The sequence below is a fragment of the Eulemur rufifrons genome, chromosome 7 (genome assembly GCF_041146395.1).
Source record: "Eulemur rufifrons isolate Redbay chromosome 7, OSU_ERuf_1, whole genome shotgun sequence".
Lineage (NCBI taxonomy): Eukaryota > Metazoa > Chordata > Mammalia > Primates > Lemuridae > Eulemur > Eulemur rufifrons.
In genome coordinates, this window is record NC_090989.1 from 139,410,047 (window position 1) to 139,434,701 (window position 24,655).

A 24,655-nucleotide genomic window follows, 5' to 3' on the forward strand; every position below is an offset into this window, starting at 1 on the left:
TAAATCTTTAACACCAACTATAACCTGGAAATTACATGTAAAGTAAGGTATCTGTGGCTAATGCTGTGAGCACTATTCCTGTCCCGTCCATGTCTAGAAATGGAGGCAAAATGGGGTGAGGGTCGGGACAAGGAACATGTGCATATGGCTTTGTGTGCGCCTTGTTAAGAGAGAAGGCTGCAGGGCGATTCTTCCCCCAGGGTCAAAATTCCAGCACAGCTGCTTCCTACCTGCCTGAGCCTGAACACATGCCCTGGCCCCTCTCAGCCTCGGTGTCCTTGTCTGTACAATGGGAATGAAGCCCACTTCACAGTGCAAGGACTCAGGGAGACATGCTGGCGTTCAGTATGAGCTTTCCTTAGGTATGCGCGTCCATACTGAGCTCTACTGTCCAAGTGAAGAGTTATAACAAAGCAGGAATGTGCCGAGTGCACACACGGGGCCTCGTCCCTACCTAAGGCTTCAATAAGCCTGAGCTGGAATCTCTGTGAGAGTGCCTGGTCCTGTCCCCAGCCCATCTTTAACGCCTGTCGCATCTTAGAGCAAAGGTTAGAGAGGGCAGGACAGACTCTCCCCATGCCCGACAAACTCCCGCATGACTAGACTACTGTAGCCACAGAGGGCCAGGCAGCCCGATAGTGACAGCTGACGGGTTGTGGTTCCATGCCACGTCGAAAAACAAACCCAAGAGCTTGGAGCACACACAGTAGCTCTTTGTACTAAATCATGAACACAAAGTAAAAAAAAATGGAAAACTAACCTTCTAGTGCCGTGATGCAAAGAACTTCAAACTGGTCTGTACTGAATTGAATTGTGCAGTCCCTCAAAATTCAAGTCCACTGGAACCTCAGCCCGTGACCTTATTTGGAAACAGGACCTTTGCAGATGTCACTAGTTAAAATGAAGTCATGCTGGACTAGAGTGGGCCCTAAATCAACAACTGGTAGCCTTACAAGAGGAGGGACAGAGACAGACCCACACAGGGAGAGTGCCACGGACAAAGGAGCCAGAAACTGCAGCGACACACCCACCAGCCAGGGAACCTGACAGATTGCCGGTGCTCACCAGCAGCTGGGGGAGAGGCAAGGAACACATTCCCCCTCAGACTTTCTAGCAGGACCCAACCTTGCCAACACCTTGACTTGAAACTTCTCGCCTCCAGAACTGTGAGAGGATAAATTCCTGTTGTTTTAAGCCACTCCTCTCCTGGTGCTGTGGCAGCGCTAGGAAACTAATCCAGGCTCCACATCAAGGAAGCAAAAGATCCGGAAAGGGATGTGGAGCTATTTAGGCTACATTCGTATACATAGACATAAAAATGGCTTACTTGGGAGATCAAAGACGGCCACAAATTCTTTGCTACTCTTGCCATTGGGTAGGGTCTCTGTGCCCTGCCCTTGAATCTGGGCGGGTTCTCTGCTGTGCCAGCCATAAAATGTGGCAGGAGTGACAGTGTGTGAGTTTCCAGGCCCAGGTTTTAAGAAACTAGCAACTTCTACCCTCTGTCGCCGGAACACTTGTTCTTGAAGTCCTGGGCAGCCACGTGAGAAATCTGACACCCCCATACTGGAGAGTCTACGTGGGGAGGCCCCGACATCACAGGAAGGCAGGGACACGCCGTGTCTGCTCCCAGGAATCACACAGGAAGCCCCAGACATCCTGAAGCAGACAAAAGTTGTGCTACTTGGCCACACCCTGCCCAAACTGCCCACTTCTAAGCAAAATAAATGACCGTTGTGGTATTAAGCTGTCAAGTTTGAGGATGTTTTGTTTCACAGCAACATATAAAGGGCAGCTTATGATGCTCAGCCTCAAACATCAAAGTAGATGCAAACGATGTCACACCTTAAAAAGGAAGAGCCAGAGAATATTCAGATCAAAGCATTAAGAGGATTGCAGTGCCAGCAGTGGGGGGCAGGGAAGTGGAAGCGAAAGGAAACTATTGTATTTAACCTGCAACTCTATCATGCCAAGCATCTAACCGGGGTGTGAGCGGGGGGACAGCCAGCATGCTCGGTTCCCGCGGAAAGCAGAACAAGATGACTGGGTTCTAAACGAGGAAGAATTTCTGTTGCATCTTGAAATGCTAGAATTAGCTCCTAATTCTAGGGGTAAAAAAAAAACCTAACATCCTCTGCAGATGTTAGGTTTTGCAGAATAAGATCACAAGACACAGGTACCAAGGGTGACTTGAGTGGCACAGGATGAACTTGGCCAACTTCTCTCCACATCCACTCACTCAATGTTCAAAATATGTCTTAGAGCACTTGTAGGAAGGCTCCTGCATTAAATTGCCACATGAGGAAAAAACAGGCAGAACAGCGTTTCATGTCACAGAACTATGGTATAAAATAACTTGCCACTTAGCTTCCTTCTGAGCACAAAGCTTCAAAGGCATCTGAACCATGAATTTTCTGTGCACCAGAGAAAGGCGAGATAGATGTTCAGCAATACTCTAATTATAGGGCAGAAAGTTTGAAAGGCACAAATTCAGTCTGCCATGGATGCTGAATCCAGGGTGACTCTTCCAGGGGTCTCGGTGACTTGTGGAGCCCAGAGGGAGCAGGTGTACCTGGAGGAACGGCCAGCCCACACTGACCTCGTTCCCACTTGAATTGCTATTGCAGATAATTACAGGAGCAGCAAATAATTTTCACGTTAGTTTAACCAGTCACCCAGATTCCCTAGTCCCTGGATGAGAGCCAGGCTGCACACGTCACCCCACCCCTGCATCAGAGACCAGCTCTGGCCCCACTCTGAGTGTGCAATAACCAAGCATGGTTTGATCGGTGATGGCAGGGCTCCCTTAGCTTTCTAGAAATGAGATTTCAGGGACCCCAGGGGACAGATACACACAGTAAGACTACAAGGGGCAACAAGACAGGCCAGGATGCTTGTGATGGGTAATTTTATGTGTCAACTTGCCGGGGCCATGGTGCCCAGATATTTGGTGAAACATCATTCCGAATGTTTCTGTCATGGTATTTTGGGATGAGATTAATATTTAGACTGGTGGCCTTTGCATAAAGCAGATTGCCCTCCGTAACGTGGGTGGGCCTCTCCAGTCAGCTGAAGGCCTGGCTGGAACAGAAGACTGACCCCCACCCCCGTTAGGCAAGAGGCGGTCCTGCCGGCAGACACCCTGGAACTTGAACTACAACATCACCTCTTCCCTGGGCCTCCAGCCTCCTGGCCCACCCTGCAGGTTTTGGACTTGCCAGCCTCCATAACTGCATGAACCAGTTCCCTAAATCCATCACACTCTGGTGTGTGGGGTGTGTGTGTGTGTTTCCACACCCCCCACACGGCCCTGTTGGTTCTGTGTCTCTGGAGAGCCCTGGCCAGCATGGTGCACGCGGCTCTCACGGCCTCTCCCCACCCGTCCTTGACTCAACTGACAACAGCAATCACCTTCCTCACTAACCATTCTCCACTTCCCGGCCTATGCTTGCTCCCTACTCACGCTCCACAAGAGGCCATTATTCTAAGTCTACCTAAGTAGCCCTCCTGAGTGGGGCTCCCACTCGAGACCACCTCAAAGGCCAGTGGCAAGGCCAGAGGACGAGCGACAGCTGGTCTGATCAGCTTTGGTCAGGTTAGCGGAGTCACAAGGTACAAAACTCAGTGAGCTGGTCATAACTGCCACCACCCCCTTTATAAATCACGAGTGACCAGGGTGGGAGGTGCTCAGAGACTTCCGAGACGCCACCCGCGTCACTGGCAGGCACTCTCAGGCATAAATCCTAGTGTCCTATACAGAGCCCCACCTTTTGCCCAGGGCACCCTTGCTGGGATGGAAGGGTCCGCGTTTTCAGGGAAGGGCAGACAGGATACACCTACTCAGGGCACGGGACAGGGGAGTGGCTCCCCAGCTCAAGCGAACCTTTGACAGAGCTGGGGACACGGGTCCCCGGAGGAGGAGGATGGAGACGGCTTCTCTTTCAGAGGCTACTCCTTCCACGGCCCCCCCTGCTTCTGGCCCACCCAGGCTGACAAACCAGGAGGGGGACTGCAGCGGCTTTGAGGCTGTTCCCTCCTTCAGACATCAGCTTGCCAGGTCGGGGGTCGCCCCTGCCCCTCCGCCTGGGCGCCCGTTCTGTGCTGCAGTCTGCCCGGCACACCTGCTCCTATTACTATTTCCACTTTGCGTACAAGAGACGGGATGGCGCTTGCCCACGGACTGACACCGAGGTCACTGCTCTTTCTACCTAAAAACTGCCGAGTTCTAGTGACTCATTCAAGTGAATAGATTCAAGTCCTCCTTGGGGTACTCCACACGCCATGTCTACAGGGGCCACGTAGCCGTCAGGCATACAGAGACGCAGGGTCCCGGCCGCACCTGCAGGAGAGCAAGGACAGCCACCGTCCTGGCAGCCCCTGCCCCCAGCCCCCAGCTCAGGACTCGTCACCTGGGATGTGATACCTGGTGTCTGTTTGTCCTCATGGGCTGTGACATCAAATTCCCTGGGCCCAGAATCAACCACCTCATATGCGTGTGACCTCTCAGGGTGTATTTTTTGCCATATCCGTTTGTCCAAACTATGGTCCCCAGTTACTTAATAATACACAAATCTAGGTGTTTCTTTGAGGTATTCTGTAGATGTGAATAAAGTTCATAATCGGTTTTTAAATAAGAGAGATTTCCTAGATAACCCAGGTGGCACCGAGGCAATGGAAAGGCCTTAAGTGCAGCGCCAGGGCTCCCTTAAGGCAGGACGCTGGCCCTGGATGGCACGTCCCTGTCTGCCCCACAGGTCCCGCCGAGGCAGCCGCACAATCACGCAGCCGAGCCGATTCCTTGCAATAACTCTTAATCTACATCTCCTACGGCTCTGTTTCTACACCTCACCCCTGGCTGATTCGCCTCTCTTGGCCTTGACCTCTCTATACTTTCCCGTCTGTAAACTAGAGACAACAACAGTGTGTACCTCAACGGCTGACTTGTGGATAACAAAGGCAAAGCACTGAGCCCAGCACCCGGCACATCATAGCATCACAACAAGGATGAAACATTATTGTTCATGTAAGAGTAGCTATTATGATCCATGAAGCCATGCCTTTGACAAAGGAGCTTATAAACTAGTGGGGAGATTTTTAAAAATAATTATAACAAAGAAATATTTGCTAAACGTGTAGGTAGGTATAAAGCATACTAAGAGTAGCAGTACCTAGGGACGCCTGGAACACAGTGGCAGGCAGCCCCGTAAATGTATAATAGGGCTGGGCCCCAATACCCATTGCTTCTGCCTTGGGATCTGAACCCCTAACAATTTGCTGCAGGGTGAGAAAGTCCTTCCTCACCAAGGCTTTTTTAACCATATATAGAGAGACGTGTTTCCCAGTGGTTATAATCCTCTTTGTGGGAAATCACTCTTTTACTCAGATTTTTACTGAGCACCTATGTGCTGAGTGCTGTGCTGAGGGCTTGGAAATAAACAGGTTAAACAAAAAACACCTCTAGATGGAGGACAAAAGAGAGGTCAGACAATAAATAGGTAAACAAACAAACGCCTAATTTCCAAGTGTAACAAGATAATGAACAAAAGGAGCCTGTGAGAGAATGAAGTGAGGGTTCCGGGAGGAACTCGGCACGAAAAAAGGATAAAAGTGGGAAGAGAAGGATTTACATCATAACCAGCTAGGCTGGAATCTACATTTTGACAAAGTAAAGAATATGCATGCTAAGGATCAGAAAATTATGAAAACTTAGTTTTCCAGGACACCAGGCAGTTATTTCTTTTGTGATTAATCCTGCTCTGGCCTTGCCCACCTTCCACACCCTACCCCTCTGTGCCCTCAGCAGGCTGAGACCACACCAGAGCATCCTTCCACCAGGGCAGTAGTTGGACAATGAGTTGAAGACTGATGGGGGATCTCAGCATCTTGCTTTTGTTGTTGTTCACCTGAAACGCTGTTAGTTGATGCCCAAATCCAGTGACTCTCAAACTGTGCTCTCAGAGGATCCCAAGGTGTTCCGCAGAACACACAAGTGTCTGTTTCCAATGACACAGATGCGCAGGCTAATAAGGGATTGCAAGGGTGGTCATAAATCCTCACTATTCCAGGCAACTTGCTTCATAATCAAGAAATGCCCATTTTCCTTTCTAAAGTAAATCTGCACTAATAAAACATCACTTTTACCTGCTTTTACTTAGTAAGGATCTGTAATATTTTTATTCAAAAACAATCCACTCTACTGCTTTAAAAACATGTGTAAACCACTGCTATTAACTAATTCCACATAACGATTTGTGGAAACTGAAGTCTGGAGCTGACTTATTTTGAGAGATGGCAAATTGCTACTAAAAATACATACTATGGTTACTTGTTATCATTTATCCAAAAAGTGCACTGGAGAATTCATTTAGGACATTTTAAAAATAATCATTCTGTTCACACAAAGGATAAATGCAGTTTATACCCTAAATGCGGTTTCCCTGGTGATGGGATGGTCTGCATTCAATGCTGCCGGTACAGATCACTACCTTAAAATTGATCAGCTAATAAAATTTGTTAAGGTGATAGTTTACAGTTACTGCTTCTATAACAAAGGCTGTACATTAATCAAGGTTTCTAACCAGGCATTTACTACATCCACGTGTACCAGGATCAAACCAAATTATCTTGAAGGGGGAGAATACTGCATCAATATCCATTTATAAAGATGGCAACTTAATGAAAGGATCTTCCCTATGCATGTGCATTAAGTAAATATGACATTTGCAATTACATGAAGAAACATATATAAAGTCACATAGCTGGAACCACATAAGCGCATACCTCCTCCACATATTATACTCCGTAAAAGGTTTAAGACCATATTAAATTACATAGCCTCAACACGGTTTATCTATTCAGTACAAACCAGTGCAGCAAACAGCTTTCTCTTCAAAAGAGTGTGTGCCTGGAAGCAAAATATTTAACAATAAAAAAAAAGTTTAAGGGAAAGATAATTCCCATTTGCCAATAAATTATCACTGGAAGCTTAACTAAATCAATATTTATGCTTCACACACATCCATTACAATTCAACAGTGTGACCTGTTCCCTCGTCAAGCTACAAAATCCAGACAAAGTTTCCTTACTGAATTAAGTGTATTTTTTTTTTAAGTCTCAAATGTCACAGCTAAATAAAGTATTCGGTGTATGGACACACACATATACACACCAGTATGAACATGTATTACAGTTGTTATCTTTCAGAAAGCATCTAGCAAACAAGAATTTTTTAAAAATAACACTGTATTTGTAGCAATTGAATTTGTGTCTATTTAAATGTGAGCCACATCAAAACTGGCTATAATGAAGTAGAAATGTAAGAGTTAAAACACAAATTAATTAATGAAAATTAAAATACAATCAATACCATGTATTTCATTCATCATATGCTTAAACAGCAGAGAGGATCAAATTAATTTTTAAAAATATATTAGATTCTATTTACAAAACAATTCCAGCGGTACATTCAGAGGCTCACACTATCGTCACTTTTCCCCCGGTCACACAGTCACTTATTAACAGAGGTACACTCACCCAACGCTCTGTGTCAGAGAAGACCAAATGAATGAATACCTGACAGCCCTCCACTAATCACCAGGTTTCTTCTCTTTCATCCAGTCCATATAGTTATCCAAGCAACTCTTGAATTCCTCCACATTCCACTTTTTTTTTTTTTAATAGAGACAGGATCTCTCTCTCTATCCCCTAGGCTAGAATGCAAATGGCATCATCATAGCTCACTGCAACCTCAAACTTCTGGGCTCAAGCAATGTTCCCACCTCAGCCTCCCAAGTAGCTGGAACTATATGCGCATGCCATTACACCCACCTAATTATTCTACTTTTTTGTAGAGACAGGGTCTTGTAATGTTTGAGACCAGGCTGGTCTTGAACTCCTGGACTCAAATGATCCTCCCACCTCTGCCTCCCAAAGTGCCGGGATTACAGGCATGATCCACTGCGGCTGGCTCACATTCCACTTTAAAGAGCTCTAACAGCGAGAGAATGGGTTCTTAAATCAACTTGTTCAACAGGCATGCCCAGCAATCATACTAGAGTCGGAAGATGTGAAGACAAATAAGACGTGGCCCTTAACATAAAAATCCAGTGTCAGACACATAGACGGTGCTCAATGAATACCTGTGGGATGACTGGAGGAGTGAATGAGTGAGCACGCTCACAGTCCAGGGCAGTGCTGTCCAAGAGAAATATAATCCAAGCCACAAATGTGAAGGATACACATAAATTTAAATTGTCTAGTAGGCACATTTAAAAAGGTAGAAAGTAGCCAGGCATGGTGGCACACGCTTATAGTCTGAGCTACCCAAGAGGCTGAGGCAAGAGGACCACTTAAGCCCAGGAGTTCAAAGCCAGCCTAAGCAACACAGCAAGACCCCCTTCTCAAAAAAACAAAAAAATAATAATTTTAAAAAGTAATAAAAAAGTAGGAAGAAACAGGTGCAATGAATTTCAATATATTTTATTTAACTGAATAAATAAGAAAATATCGTTTCTACATGTTATCAGTATTAAACATTATTAATGAGATATTTTACCTTATTTAGTATTAATACTAAGTCTTTGAAATCTAACATGTATTTTACATTTCCAATACATCTTCATTCAGACTATGCACATTTCAAGAACTCATTAGCCCCACGTAATTAGTGGCTACCCTAGCGGAGAGCAAAGGTACCAGAAATTTCCAACAGGGCACAGAGTTCTTAAGGTAGTAAGTGTCCCGTGGGGATAAGGAAGAGTGCTGAGGGCAGGGCAGGAGCAGGTGACCATGCAGACTGCAGAAGGCCAGCCCCACTGGCCAGGTGGAAAAGCTTGACTTTTATCCCATGCACAGCAGGGAATCAAAAAGGTTTGTGTTGTGTTTTGTTTTGTTTTTAATAGCAGAAAGGTGATATAATAAAATGCTTCCATTTAGGAAGGTGGCTTCCTGGAGACAGAGTAAGGCGTGGACTAAAAGAGAGACTGGCATTGGCAATGAGGATGACAGGCTGGGCTGACTTTTCTGAACTTAAAACTCTAGTGGTAACCAGTGGTTTAAACACAGATCCACAAGCTGGGAACAATCCAGGAGAAACTCTTCCAGTCCAAGAAAAAATATTAAAATCAAGGAAAATGCAGTATGGGCTTTTTTTGTTTGTTTGTTTTGTTTTTTGAGATAGAGCCTCACTCTGTTGCCCAGGCTAGAGTGCCATGGCATCAGCCTAGCTCACAGCACCTCGAACTCCTGGGCTCAAGCGATCCTTCTGCCTCAGCCTCCTGAGTAGCTGGGACTACAGGCATGCGCCACCATGTCTGGCTAATTTTTTTTCTCTATTTTAGTTGCCCAGCTAATTTCTTTGTGTTTTTAGTAGAGACAGGGTCTTGCTCTTGCTGAGGCCGCTCTCGAACTCCTGAGCTCAAGCAATGCTCCCGCCTCAGCCTCCTGAGTGCCAGGATTACAGGTGTGAGCCACCATGCCCAGCCAATATGTTTTTCACAAAACTTAACTTAGTCAATGCAATGAATGATCCTTTATTCTGAGATTATATTTCTTTAGTGGGGGGCATTAAAATGTGGTTTTAGAAGATGGTGGTAACCACAGATTGTGACTGTGTTTTAAAAATGCCCTTGCTGCGTAAAATAAAAATTTGCAACACTATGTTGCTCCCAAATTCTATTTTTAAACCTCAGTTTGCAAATTAAATCCAAAATTCTGGGAACCACCATTTTAAAAAACTTCTGGAGTTTATTAAAATGGACATAGGATCTAATGTGGGCACATTATTCTATATTATGATTTTCTTATTATGTACACACATGCCCATACAATAAATAATACTGGCATGACTTTTATCTTAAATTGCTATGTAGTAATTCAATATCTTAAATGTACCATTGTTTTCTTAGTCATTCCCATAATGTTTTGTATTGGATCTATGACTTTATAAGCATGCATAGCTTTATCCAAATTAACTTTCTTCCTACTATTCCCAATTCCATAAATTGTTTCCTCAGGGTATAGTTCCCAACAGGGAATTTATGGGTAAATGGCAATGCACAGTTTTATGTTTAGTTATTATACATCACCAGATTGTAGCAAAAAGACAACAAGCCACGCCACTGACACTTAACACCCCAGCCGATAATGGGCTATAATTAATTCTGATGATTTCATAGGCAGAGTGGTCTTAATTTTCATTCCTTGAATTGCTAGTGAGGATACGCCTGTTCCTCGTGACATCACATCTCAATTCCCTACACTCATCTCTCCTAACTCGTCTTGAGGACTCTAGGTTCTGACCTTTGCTATCTCAATTCTTTATATTTTGGATGACAACCATTTAATCTTCTAAGCTTTCCCATTATTTTCACCCATGCTGTGGCATTCCATTTAATATTTATTCTATTGCCTTTGGCTGGGCTATTTTTCTTTTATTCTCCTGATATTCGGGCACATCAGTCTTGTGTGTGATGGTTTTCTCCATTGCTTCAGTGGTCATAAGTTTATCTCCCCTGCACAGCTGGGTTAAAAATGCTATTCTATTTTCTTCTAGTTATTCATAGATAAATACAGGGGAATCTTAAGGCAGAGGCCTTTATATTCCGAAATTAATAACTGCAGAACTTTCTGGTATAAGTAAAATTTGCTTAGATAGTTCCCAAAGTGGATCTGTCCACATCATAAAATGACAAATGACACAAAACGGCTATCCTTCTCCAATCAGGAGTGAAGGTAGACATGATATCCAAGAACTGAAACTTTCAGCACTTCCCAGAGGAGCTCAGCACCCTAAAATTCTCTCAACTGCCAGTCTGGCACTTACAGCCCAACAACCTTACTTAAAATTAATTTTCAGTAAGAAAGGTCATTTATATATAAGAATAATTACCTGAAGAGATATACTGTCACCCAGGAGTACAAACACATATCAAAGTGGCTATGGAGACATTTCACCTAATTATTTTCCATATCACAGAACTCCATGGGAAATTTCAATAGTTTCCCCCAACAGAGAGAAAACAGAAAACAATATGATAAAGAAAAAAGCACATATGATCTTTTATAAAATTTAGATTATACCATATAGAGTATATAGATAATTTTTACATATCTATAACATATAGGGGGAAAGAAATCCAGAAGTAAATTCATCCAAAGGTTAAAAGTGGTAATTTGTAGGGAGGTAGGATTATGGATAATTTTGATGTTCTCCTTTATACTTTTTTTGCAATGTGTACATGCATTATATATTTTACATTATATATTTTACATTATCATAGATATACACACATACACAAAGAACATACTTTTATTCTTTTAAAAACTTGACTTCTTTTAAATGGAAATAGAAAAGATTTGGGCATTATATTAAATAAAATGCTACTAAAAATCAAGCTACGGTATCTCAAGTTTTATTAGGTCACTGCTCACTAAACACAACTACTCCATTTTTCCCCCCATACAGGCCTCCTGTCATTATTAGATTTAACAGAGATTCATTATAATAGAAATAAAGAGAATTCTCAAAATACCACGAACTTTCAACTGCCTTTTTTTAAGTTTATAGTCTCAAAGGACTTGTAAAATAATCTTCAATGAGATCTACATAAAAGGAAGACAATGGTAAGTTTTATAAAAAGTTAACATTATAATGAATTCACTGAAAATACTGGGCTACTTGACTCACCCTGCCAGAAAGATCTAAAATTTTCCTTCAATAATTACGCAATATTGATGAGAATATTAGTGGTCCTTTCAAATTTCTGTAATAGTATGATCCCAATTTTGAAAATTTAGGAAAAAAATTGGAAAGAATACCTTGAAACACTGACAATGATGAAATTATAGGTTATTTTTAAAATTTCTCTTGTACCTTTCTGTCTTTTCTAAATTCTCTATCATGAAATCACTTTTGTATTCAGAAAATAACCTAAGTTTTAAAAAATAATGATATTGTGTTATTTCTAGCAAAAAATAAAAGGACATACCCTCCCTAAAAAAATTTCCTGTTAGATAAATACTAACGCATTCACTGGATGATAAGATAATACAATGTTTAACATTTCTTTAAAATACTCTAGCAAGAAAAATAAAGTGGTGAGAGGAAACAAAAACGTGACACAGCAAAGCTGCAATTGTTGAAGTTGGGTGATGGGTGCATGGTTACATTATACTGCTCTATTTTGTGTATATTTGAAAATTTTCCATAATACAGTGTTTTAAAGAAGTGCCATGAAAACCAAAAAGCAATATATACATGTGCACAATCATTCATCACGTGAACCAATATAACAAAAGTAAGCTAATATCCACTTTTTTTGTTTTTTACACATTAGGGTGACTACTTCAAAGTAAACATTCTACCTCAAAATTAAAATAGAATTCTGACTCTGCACTTTTTCTGACTCTGCGATACAGAGTATATACGTGTAAAGTCTAGCAAGAAACAGGATCTTTCCTATGTATCTACATATTGGATTCAGAAGATTTTAGATTTTCTGCCCTGGGCCAGATCAGAACCAAGGTAGTCAGCTAACAGAGCACTACCTGGCTCGTGACATTTAAAAACTAAGATGCGTGGTGACTCAAGCAGCAGCAAGACCGTCATCTAAGAGTCCCATTCTCCTGTGTGACACAGAAGAAGGGCCCTGGTACCTTCAGGACAACACTGGTCTGTACATGCGGCAGCTGCAGAGCAAAACCCTCAGCACTCAACACAAGTTAGACAACCAAGACCAACATGATTTATTTTAGTCTGTTTCCGTAATAGTTGCAAAGGATGATATGACTATTAAGGCTCTGGGATCCCCAAACTGATGACTTCCCAGTGCATCAAAAGTAAAAATAAACTATAAGCTCATGTCACTCTTATAAGGACAGTTAAAGAGCTTTCATGGGCATAATCACAAGTAGTCCTCATATTTCCCCTGAGAGGCTGGCAAAACCTTTTTTATTTCCATTCTACAGATGTAGAAACTGAGGTTCAGAGCTGTTACAAGACTTGCTCTTAAAGAGCAGAGTCTTCTGACTTTAAGGAGAGTGCCTTTCACTTCCCAGCACTCCCCTTGTGAGGTGAATGTGATAACCACTACACTATGGAAACCAGACCCACCACTCCCCCTGGAGTGTGTCTGTGATGGTGAGGAGGAGATAAATACTTCCCTAAGGAAAGTGAAGCAGGGGAATCGGGAATCAGCATAAGGTCTAATTTTGGGTTTCAAGACACCCAAAATTATTTCCTGAGCATCCATGGAGTTCAATGTAGTCTTTGCTATGAGCATGGAGACTTTAATTGACTGCACTTCCATTTACATCCGTGTGTGTGTGTGTGTGTGTGTGTGTGTGTGTGTGTAGGCTTGTTCTCTGCTTCCTGAGCTCTGACAGAGGTTTCCTAACAACTTGCTTAACCTAAGAGACAGAAACTTTTTTTTTTAAATCAGGAGGGATTGTCATGGTGGTGTGGCTGGGAGGTTTGCAGCTAGTCCTCCCTCTTTGAGAAACAAGATGGCACAAAGGAAGAGTTGGCAGAGCAACGGTCCCAGCTCCCAACTCCCATGGGCCACTTAACCTAGTAGGAGAGCAAAGCCTACCTCTCTGACTTCGTGAAGCTGGCCGGAATACTGACTCTTGGCTCTTCGGGCGGCTGCAGGCGACTTGTGATGCGTGATTGTGACAACACCGGGGGCCCCCGCACTGAGATGTCTCTGGCTACAGGGAGACGCAGAATTGGGTGTTCCATGGGGGAGCAAAGTGAGACTTCGGCTCCGGGAGCTTGGAGTACTCTAGAATAAGCAACAGGTGTCAACTCAACAACTGACCCACAGAACACAACTAAGTGTTGGCTTCCATTAGTTTTGGACCTCTTAATCTTTCCCCTTCATCTGTTTAGAGGGATGGAGGGATGGGTGGGTATAACAATACTGCATGCTCAAATCCCACAAATACCAAGACAATTTCTATTTGATGTCCTTCTGGTCTCATCTCCAATTGTGTCTCCTACGGCCAGGAACCTCTACCCCCAACCCCCAAGATCATGGGCTTTCCTGGGTTTCTGCCTCTGCATTTATTATCTCCTCTTCCTAGAACACCCTTCCCCTCCTGATGGGCCAACTTCTGTTCAACCTTCAACACTAAGCTGGGTGAGCTCTGCCCTGTGAAGCCTCTCCCTGGCTTTCTCGGCCTCTCTGCTGCTCTTATTCCACCGCACTGAGAACCCATTCATTGCCCAGCTACTATCTTAAAGGATGCTTTCACACTCAGCTTTATATCCCCAAGGCCTGGCATATAATAATTGTTTAATTTATTAAGTGCTTAATAAATGTTTGCTGTATGAATGAACTAAGTCATCTACCAGTTACTCCCCATTTGTTAGTCCAATGTTTACATTTTATCCTATAATAATATATAATCCAAATAACAATCTAATTTGTGGTAAAGATGGCATCTCTAGTTAGTGGAGATAATTTTTCAATAAATGGTGTTGGGATAACTGGGCAGCTGTCTGAAAAACAAAGTTGGGTTCATATCTCAGATCACAGACTGCAAATGGAGCAAAGATTTAAGAAAAACAAGCAACACTAGAAGAAAACATGTAGCCATGGGGTGGGGAAGGCCTAACACTTCGAAACCCAAAAGTCATAAAAGAAAAGCTGGATAAATTTGATTACCTAAAAATTGAAAACTTCCACAAGGAAATAAACCAAAAAACCCCACTACCACGACCACCAAAGCCAAAAAATAAACTAGGAAAAATGTAGAGCTGCAACCTATTATTAAAATGAGCCAAGATATGGACAGTTCACAAAAACTATAAATAGACCTTAAACCATATGAAAATATGCTCAACTATACTCTAAGATAGACGTAAATTCAAACCAGGACACCATCTTTTCGCCTACCAGATTGGCAAAAATTCAGAAGTTTGAGTACACAATCTGTCAACAAGGCCACAGAGAAATGGGTTTGTGGACGTAAAAGGTGACAAAACCCCTGAGGAGGACAATCTGGCAGACCTGTCACAGTTACAAACACATTTTCCTGAGCTCCAGCAACCCCATCTGGGAACACATCCTCCAGATACACCTGCAACCAGGTGAAATGCCATATGTCCCCGTTAGTCACCACAGTAGTATGTTTAATGGCAAAGGACAGGAAATGCCCAACGTTTGGGCAAAGGACCCAAATGCCCATCAGTGCGGGAGAGGTTAAATAAGTTATGGTACACCTACATAATGGAATACCACCACGCTGTAAGAGAATAATGAGAAAGGTCTCTAAGTTGATCTGGAAAAATCTCTAAGCTATATAATTAACTGAAAAAAGCAAGGTGTAGAATTATTCTATAGCATGAAAAATATACTTTCTAACATGTGGGAAATACGTACTTTATTGTTATTTATTTAAAATTTCTTGAAAATTATTTGTTTAAAACAAAAACACTCTAGAAGGATACACATAAAACTAATAAAGTGGCTGGTTATTTGTAGAGAAGCAGGGACTAGAAGGGTAGGAACAGAGGAGGGAGATTTTTCACTGGAGAGTTTTTTATATTCATTCATTTTGAAACATGTGAATGTATTCCCTACTCAAAAATTTTTAATTCTGCATAAAATTTACATTCTAATTGTTCCTACACCTCATTTCAGCTTGAGAAAAAGTAGTCAGGTGATATGTTGGAATCATGCCAGTTTCTGTCATTCAATTATCAAATATTTACTGAAGACCTACTATGTGCCTAGGAAACCATCTACTGTGTAGTGTCAAGGAGAAACACAAGATGTGTGAGATAGTTTTTCACTAGAGATGTTTATAATATTGCTGGGGACGTAAGACACACGGATACAGAGACAGACTGGTAGTAGACACACACACACGCACACATATACACTCTTAAAAAGTAACGCAGTACATAACAAGGTGCTAATTTGGCAATACAGCTAGAAAATACCAAAGAAATGAGGGCAAAAAGATGAATGAGAGCTGATCTCATCACAGTAGGATATTCTGAGGGTGAAGAACCCAAATCCTGAGTAGGACTTAGGAGGATAAGTGACAGGCAGCCGAACACATAGCAGCCCACAGTCTGGGTGTCCGCAGCAGGCTTAGCCTCAGGCCTTGGGTAACAGGCACAGCTCTAAATGTCAATGATCCACCATTTAACAAATCACCAAGGGGCTGGGGAGTGGGGTGGGAACCGCTGGGGCAGAAATCAGAATTTTGGGTTGCCCTGAAATACCACAGTAGCTTGTAGAAGTTGTCTGGATTTGACACAAATAGGCACATAGACAAAGACAGAACCCAGTGAATTGCTTTTAAATAACCTTACGTATAGGTGCCTGGAGAAATGCATGGTCTAAGAATTACACATATCTGGATCACAATGAACAATCACCTCCTTTCAGCTTCAATCCTTTCACTTGGAATGTGGAGGGGGAAACAGGCTATTTCTCTAATCCTTTAATAATGGTAAATTTGCCTAAGTATTAGGAGTCCACTGAAAGATATTTTGATTGTTTAAGAGGCTTATTTCAATCCAAGGCAGATTTTTCACTAGGCTTTGAAGGCAGACAGATAAGTTTCATTTCCCCGGCCCCTCCCCAGCTCACCTAGGTTCTAGCCATGTGACCTTCAGTGAGTTATTTAAGCTTTCTCATTAAGCATCAATTTCCTAATCTTTAAAAGAGAAATAACAATATTGACCCTTAAAAGCCATCATGAAGATTAAATTAGATCATGCCCATAAAATGCTTAGCATAGTGCCTGACATGCAGGAGCTGCATGGCCAAAGTTTGCTTCTTTCTTTATATCACTCAAAACTTGATCAATGAAGGCCTTATTGATTTTTAAAATGTTAAGTTGCTTAGCACAAAATCGTAAGTAGTCACTGACCTTCTCCCCATTTTCTGTAGGATCAAAGTGGTGAAGAAACTCAAAATATAGTTAAATTCTTACATGGTATTTAATCTGGTACAGCAGTTAAATATCAAGATTGTAGGGGATGCACAAACATACACTCTTCTAAATTCCGAGTACAATGAGGATGCATTGGAAATTAGAGAGGAAGACAGCACCAGCAATAGACGCCTTTGCCTGCAGCGATATCACCACAAATGAATAAATCAAGAAATTCACCCAGGAGCCAAATTATTCCACTGTGGATGTCTAACCCCACGATCATTACTTAGTGGCTGTCAGTCATTTGAATTCAGCAGCAGTAATATTGAGTTGAGAAACCCTTAATTTTCCATTAACTGTGGGATTCTCACAGTTCAATTCACACCCATGCCTCCTCTCAGGGTGAATGTGAGCAAAAAAAGTCTCACTCTTGGTAAATCCCATAGGAAATCAGGTATCAGGAGAAAAGCAAGAAAAGGCGGCAAATTGCCACCACCAGAAATGAGCAGGCCGTCTTCCCCAAATGCAGCCTGTCTGAAACCACCAGGTTTTGTTTTAAAATTATGCTTGAATGTCACTAAAACCTATCTTTGCTACTAATTTAAAATAAAATATTAACAGAGTCTGAGGAACAACATGGCAGGTTTTTGTTCTAAATATTTACTTCAGTGGGGGCGACCAGAAATGCCAAGCGTGCCATCTGTGGAGTATTCTGAGTTAAGGGTAACAGTTGCTCCGTCCTTTACCCAGGCCCGCCACGCTGCCATCAGCACTCATCTGGCTGCTCCTCGTGCCCCCTGCCCCCTCAGCGGGTGCCTGGCTGATACTGGGTGACAGCAAAAAAGAGTGTGGGGTCAGGTAAGACAAAGCGCTGACACTCAGAGCCTGTCCAGGTGTTCTACGTGCAATCACACAGACCTCCGGGTCTTTCCCTACAGTCTCACTAGATTCCTAAATTTCCTAAGGTTGCAAAGAGGGGACAAGACACCATACATGCTCTTTGTATCTACTGGCCAAAACTGGCATGAAGGAAAGGCACAGTTGGAAAGGGAGAAGAATCAGTGGAAAGAATATGTCCAATCAATGGAATCCAGCAACAAGCCTGGGAGATGGAAATCTAGTGTGAGAAGGCTTAAAGCAAGAAACACGGAACCATCTATAGCCTTCTGTACCATCCTAGTCCTGTGAGACAGTGTGGGCGAGTGGTTAAGAGCACACCTTCTCAAGTCAACTGCCTGAGTTCAGACCTGGCCTCTACCACCTACAAGCTGTATAACCTAGTAAAGTTCAGTGGGTATCTTCATTTTAAAAATTTAATAGTAACTCCCTCATTGGATTGTTGAAAAATGAACTGAGAAAAGATACATAAGAAAGCACATGGCACATAGTAAGCATGCAGTATATGTTATCACTGATAAATGAATAAAAATGAGGTCTTCAAGCACCACTATTGGTGAACGGTTGTTAAGTGATTCCTGAGTCAAATATACGGCCTTTTTGATTCAAGAGGCCTTAAGATTTCCTTAACTTTAAAAAGGAAAGATAAAGAGTTAATCATTCTAATCACTAAAAGACCATTTGCCTCAAAGAAAAAAATGTACTTAAAATACGATTTATTCCAGGCATGGTGGTTCACGCCTGTAATCCCAGCACTTTGGGAGGCTGAGGCGAGAATATCGCTTGAGGCCAGGAGTTGGAGACCAGCCTGGATAACACAGTGAGACCTCATCTCTACAAAAAAAAAAAAAAATCAGCTGGGCATGGTGGCACGTGCCTGTAGTCCCAGCTACAAGGGAGGCTCAGGTGGGAGGATTATTTGAGCTCAGGAGTTCACAGTTACAGTGAGCTATGATCACACCACTGAACTCCAGCCCGGGTTATGGAGTGAGACCCCGACTCTAAAAAAAAAAAAAAAAAACAACAACGTAAATATAATTTTACATTTTCAGAAATCCATCTGTCATAGAAAGCACAGTTCCTATGTATTACTCCAATGCTACCTGGGTAGTAAAAGAATTAGTTTAAATAAGTAAGGGACAATTCCCCTTAATATTTGCAATAAAATACAAAGTCCCAAATATCAAATAGAAAAGATCATGACCTGGTCCTTAAAACCTCTTAAAACATGTATCAGAAGTTTATAATTGCTGAGCTGGAATTAAAAGGCCGAAAAGGAATAAGGGTGTATAAATATCTGAAATATACATTTGTAGCAACCACTTCAGCAACAGAAAATTTTTCTGATGGGAAAAATTTCTGAGCATCAACTAATTGTAATAGCATTCAAATGACATTTAATTTGGAACATATTTTCCTCATTTCCTTGAATTCTTTCATAGCAAGGGGGGAAAAAAGACACTTATTTCAGAAGAAAATAGGCTGAGGGACACAGAAAAAAAATCACACCAGTCTGGTTACATGTTTTGAAGACCAAATTTCACCAACTAAAACCATTTCATGACATTTCTTCTCTTAAAAAAAATTAATGTGCCATTTCTAAATATGCGAAAGCTGAGCATAAAAATTGTGATGTATTCCTTTTCTTCCAAAAAACTATAAGGCCAGGCGCGGTGGCTCACGCCTGTAATCCTAGCACTCTGGGAGGCCGAGGCGGGTGGATTGTTTGAGCTCAGGAGTTCGAGACCAGCCTGAGCAAGAGTGAGACCCCATCTCTACTAAGAAATAGAAAGAAATTATCTGGCCAACTAAAATATATATATATATATATATATATATATATGTAGAAAAAGTTAGCCAGGCATGGTGGCGCATGCCTGTAGTCCCAGCTACTCGGGAAGCTGAGGCAGTAGGATCGTTTAAGCCCACGAGTTTGAGGTTGCTGTGAGCTAGGATGATGCCACAGCACTCACTCTAGCCTGGGCAACAAAGCGAGACTCTGTCTCAAAAAAAAAAAAAAATCAAAAGTAACTATAGCCCAAAAAATCAAGAAAAGGGGGAAAGCATAACAGTTTTTAAAATAGCACATTGAGGGCCTTCGAAATTGTTTAGAATTTCATTTTCCTGGTAGTCAACATCTGAATAAAATGTGGACTATTTTTTTAATGAATCCATTCCAGTATTCTGCTTAATAGCTTCACAATGACCTTCTCACTTGCTCTGCTTTTTGTTTGTTTTTTCTTTTTTTTTTTTTTAATTGTCTATTATCTCAAGCTTAAAACAGAACTAAAGTAGAAGTCAGATTTTTAAAACTGGGATATTTTCCAAGTTCATTTCCATGATTAACTTTTCAAAATCATTTTGGCTCTCACTACTTTTCCAAATTCATGTTTTCTTCCAGAAATAGGAGCTACTAAGCCTAGGAAATTTCTTCCATCGTCATCTGTAAATCTTTAACATACCTTAAACATTTTTCACTAACTTTATACCAATACCCTCTCAATCTCAATACAAATGTGTGCAAACGTGTGCACAAAGGGAAAATAGCAGTTCTCCCAGAGAGACAGGCAATCTCTAGCCTGCTTCTAAACATACTGTCCAAATCACTGATTGCACATGCAGATGCAAGATTTCTGAAAAATTATCACAACCAAACGCACGTATTTCCATTTCCTGCAAATGGAGGGAAAGAAAACTTGACATTTTTAGCTTGCTTTTTCTCCTGTCATTTTCAGCGCTCCTCCCCCCACCCAAATAAATCCTGCTGACTCTTCCCTAACAGGTAATCCAACCCGCTCTAGAATCCCTCGCCTATCTCCAGGTCAAGCTGGAAGGTACCAACTCCACCAAAAGCATTGGTCCGCACCTTTATCACACACCCTTTTCTCTCCATTTCCCCCAGATTCACCAGAAGTGGTGACATGTGATTTCGAAACCTCTCACCTTCTCAGCTTTGCATCTTTCATCCACACCATTTGCTTGGGACTTTGCAATGCCAAGTACCACCATTCCTTTTGGATGCTTTATTCTGAAAGCATGAAAGACTCCTCTTTCTGCTGACCAAGCCCAATTCCCTGTATTTTTCATGCTTTGGAACTACAGAATTTTAGAGCTAGAAGGCACCTCAGACATGATTCTAGTCTAGCCCTTTTCTTTTAGAGACCTAAAAACTACAGCCTCTGAAAGGTAAATGAACCATACAAAAGTAGGGCTCAAATTACAAGTCTCATTCAAGACTCAACTAAAAAAAAAGGCTGATTGGAGATTCAGCCCCTCCAGTTGACCCTTCTCAATAAACAAGGACCTAGTCATCTAAAATAGTGTCCAACACATGGCAGACATTAAAATAGTTGATAGAAAGGAGAAAAGGTAATATGTTATACATTTTTACCTTTCTTCTTACTTAAAACTTCAACCCAATCACCTATCATCATAAACACACACACTCTGTCTCTCTCTTTCTCTCTCTCTCTCTCCTTTTAATGCAGGGAAACTGTACTAGATCCTCTTGAAACTGCAGATCCTCAAAGAATTTTATTTTATGTGTCTCATAAGTAACATAACCCTGAGACTTTTTTTTAATGCTGAATGGTCATTTTAATAGAAAAAAATATGAAAACAAGGAATAGAAAGAAGTTCCCTTAATGAGGCAATATACCAAAAACCTAGAGCAACCATGATACTTACCAGAGAAATTTTAGTTTTATTTCTTTTAGTGTTAGAAACAAGATAAGGATTCCACTATCACTGTTCACTGAAAGCACTAGACAACAAAATAGGACAAGAAAAAAAGGGCAGAAAGATAGGAAGGGAAGGAATAAAAAGTGCCACTTACTATGGATGTGATTGTTTTATAAAAATAAAAAGAACACTAATGAATACAGCAATGTTGCCACATATATGATGAATTTAGAAATGCCAATAGCGTTCCCAGAAAATACAAGAGAAAAATAAAGTACCATCCACAATGGCAATAAAAACTATGATGTATAGGTATTAACCCAATAAGGAGTACACAAGACCCTTACAGAGAAAAAAAGTTTAAATTTGTGAGAAGAAATCAACGAAGGGAATGGAGAGAATGAAAATATACCTACCAGGTAAATGAAGGGGACAACTTAATGTTGTAAAGATGTCAGTTCTCTCCCAGTTACTTTATAATTATTCTAATAAAAATTCCAGTGGGAATTTGTTTGAGCAACTCAACCAATTTATTCTAATATATAAATGGAAGAATAAAGGTTTGTGACGGGCCAAGTTAACTTCCCAAAGGAGATCAAAGGGGAAGGAGTCACCCTACCAGCACAGACATTAACAAAGTCACGACATAAATACACACACACACAAACACACACGTGCACACTGTGGTCTAAATGTTTGTGCTCCGTCCCCCAGAATTCACATGTTGAAATCCCAACCCCAAGGTGATGCTACTAGGAGGTGGGGCCTTTGGGAGGGGACGAGGTCATGAGGGTGCCCTGCCTCTCTGCACTCTTTATAAAAGTCACCAAACTCTTTATAGAACACTGTAACTAAGGGCTCTTAGTTAGCATTATGGAAAAAAATTACTTTTTACTATCTAAGTCCCATATAGCACACCAATTCTCAGGTGCTTAAACAATAAGCTCATTAAGGCTAAACCACATGGACCTAATACTTTAAATTTTTTAGTGGTTTTTAAGCAATTACACTAACAGGAGCAAGGTTTGACAATACATTTATAGATGTCAAAAATAAAACGTAGAATACAGCACTCATAGCACTTAATGGATGTTAATCCATGAGTCATCTCTCTCCACGTCTCACTGCCTCCCCTGGGACGGCCTTTCCCAGGCCAGGGACTATGTCTAATGAGCCACTGTGTACTCTGTGGAACCTGACACAGGGCCTCACCTTGCAAATGCTATGAATGCAATACATGCTTACAGAGCAATGAATCCCCCCAATCTCAATTTTAACCACTGCCCTTTCCCTGGAAACCTAATCTTAAAAATATCAACACTCCTCTCCTTTTCCAAGAAGACAAAAGAAACTGGAAAAGACACACGACTCATACTTCTTATAAACATGAAATGTCCAAAAAGCAACCTGGCACATCAACAACACCTATTATTCAGTGATGCAAAAAGTATTTAATCAATATCACCTATGTGCCAGGCACTGCTCTAGGTAATAAAAATACAACAATGAACAAAACAGACAAATACTCCTGCTCCCTTGGAAATGGCATTCTGGTGAGGCGGAAGATAGGCAAAACATAAAGTGTTTTAAATAATAAAATATAAATCAGGGATAGGAAAAATGTGGAACAATGTCCAATGTTAGACAGGTGGCCAGGGAAGGCCTTCTGAGAAGGTAACATCAAAGACTTGAATGGTATTTTGAAAAGATATCTGTACTCACATGTATATACATTGCAGCACTATTCATAATTTTCAAGACATGGAATCCACCAAAGTGTCCATCAATGGGTAAGTGGATAAAGAAATTGTGGTCCCTATACACAGTGGATATTATATAGCCACAAAAAAGAATAAAATCCTGCCATTTGCAACAACATGGATGGAACTGGAGAACATTAAGTTACGTGAAATAAGCCAACCACAGAAAGACAAATCTTGTATGTCCTCACTCATATGTGGTAGCTAAATATTAAAACAGTTCATCTCATGGAGACAGTAGAATTACAGTTACCAGGGTCTGGGAATGGTAGTGGGGATGGGCAGATAAAGGGAGGATGGTTAATAGGCGCAAAAGTATAGACAGAGAGTTAGACAGTTAGATAGAATGAACAATATTTGATAGCACAACAAAGTGACCATAATCAACAATAAGTTAGGGTATGCTTTAAAATAACTGTAAGAGTGGAATTGGAATATACCTAATACAAAGAACTGATAAATGCCTGGGGAGATGGATACTCCAATTACCCTTATTTGATTAATTCGCATTGTATGCCTGTATCAAAACATCACATGTATCCTACAAAGATATACAACTATTATGTACTTATAATAATTAAAAAATTTAAAAAATTAAAAGAAAAAGACTTTAATAAAGCAAAGGAGTGAGCCACGCTAACTGAGGAAGAGCAGAAACTCAACAGGTGCAAAGGCCCTGGGTGAGAACCCCCTTGGTGTGTCTGAGCAAGAAGGACAGCGTGGCAGAAGTGGAAGTGAGCGAGGCACAGAGCAGCAGGAGTTGAAGTCAGACAGGTAAGGGCCGGGAGAGACCAGTTCCTGAATGAGAAATTACAGACAACTGTCAGCTCAGCCAGAATGCCTGGCATCACCTGGGGCTGACACAGACACTCAGAATGAGGAGCCAATTGGAACAATGGGTTGCAATAAGCCTTTTCCTCAGGGCCATATTCAGGTATTAAACTGCCATTTGCATACAATTTACTTACATCTACATGGCATGTGTCATTGCTATTGGATCATTTTCATGGTAAAATTGTACCACTACTGCCCTGACGATGGGCCTTTCATGATTTATTCCATTCTCTATTTCTTCTCACGTCTCAATATAATCGACCCAGAAGATAGTTTATGCCAGAAATGAATCACAGAACAAAAGGCAAATGCATGCCACGGAATTCTATAAATGATCACTCCATAGCAGGGGAGGGGAGGACTCTTATGTTTAAACTTCTGTCTCCTACCAGAGGCTCAACTCAGCCATGGGGATGAAAAGTCCAGTGTAATTCTAAGACAGAACATTTCAAGAAGCAAATTCGATTTTCTAAAATCAATAACTAATTTCTGACAGAAGCACTCCTATCTACTTAAAGGAGATCATTATCTCCTTCCCAAATGCTCAGGCACAAAAGTGTGAAGCTCCAAAGGGCACTCCTACTTGTGTT

The 24,655-nt window shown here is 41.5% G+C and overlaps 1 protein-coding gene across 2 annotated transcripts in view; it reads right to left on the reverse strand.

The window, feature by feature from the left end:
• Positions 1-24,655, reverse strand: part of OSBPL10 (oxysterol binding protein like 10) — a 273,686-nt gene that overhangs the window by 120,060 nt on the left and 128,971 nt on the right. Inside the window, exon 4 of one of the 2 annotated variants that reach the window (XM_069473349.1) lies at positions 13,590-13,781. The exons of the other annotated variant lie outside the window; for it this stretch is intronic. Coding sequence (XP_069329450.1) covers positions 13,590-13,781 — 192 coding nt within the window. The remainder of the gene's footprint in view (positions 1-13,589; positions 13,782-24,655) is intronic. 2 annotated transcript variants of the gene reach the window in all.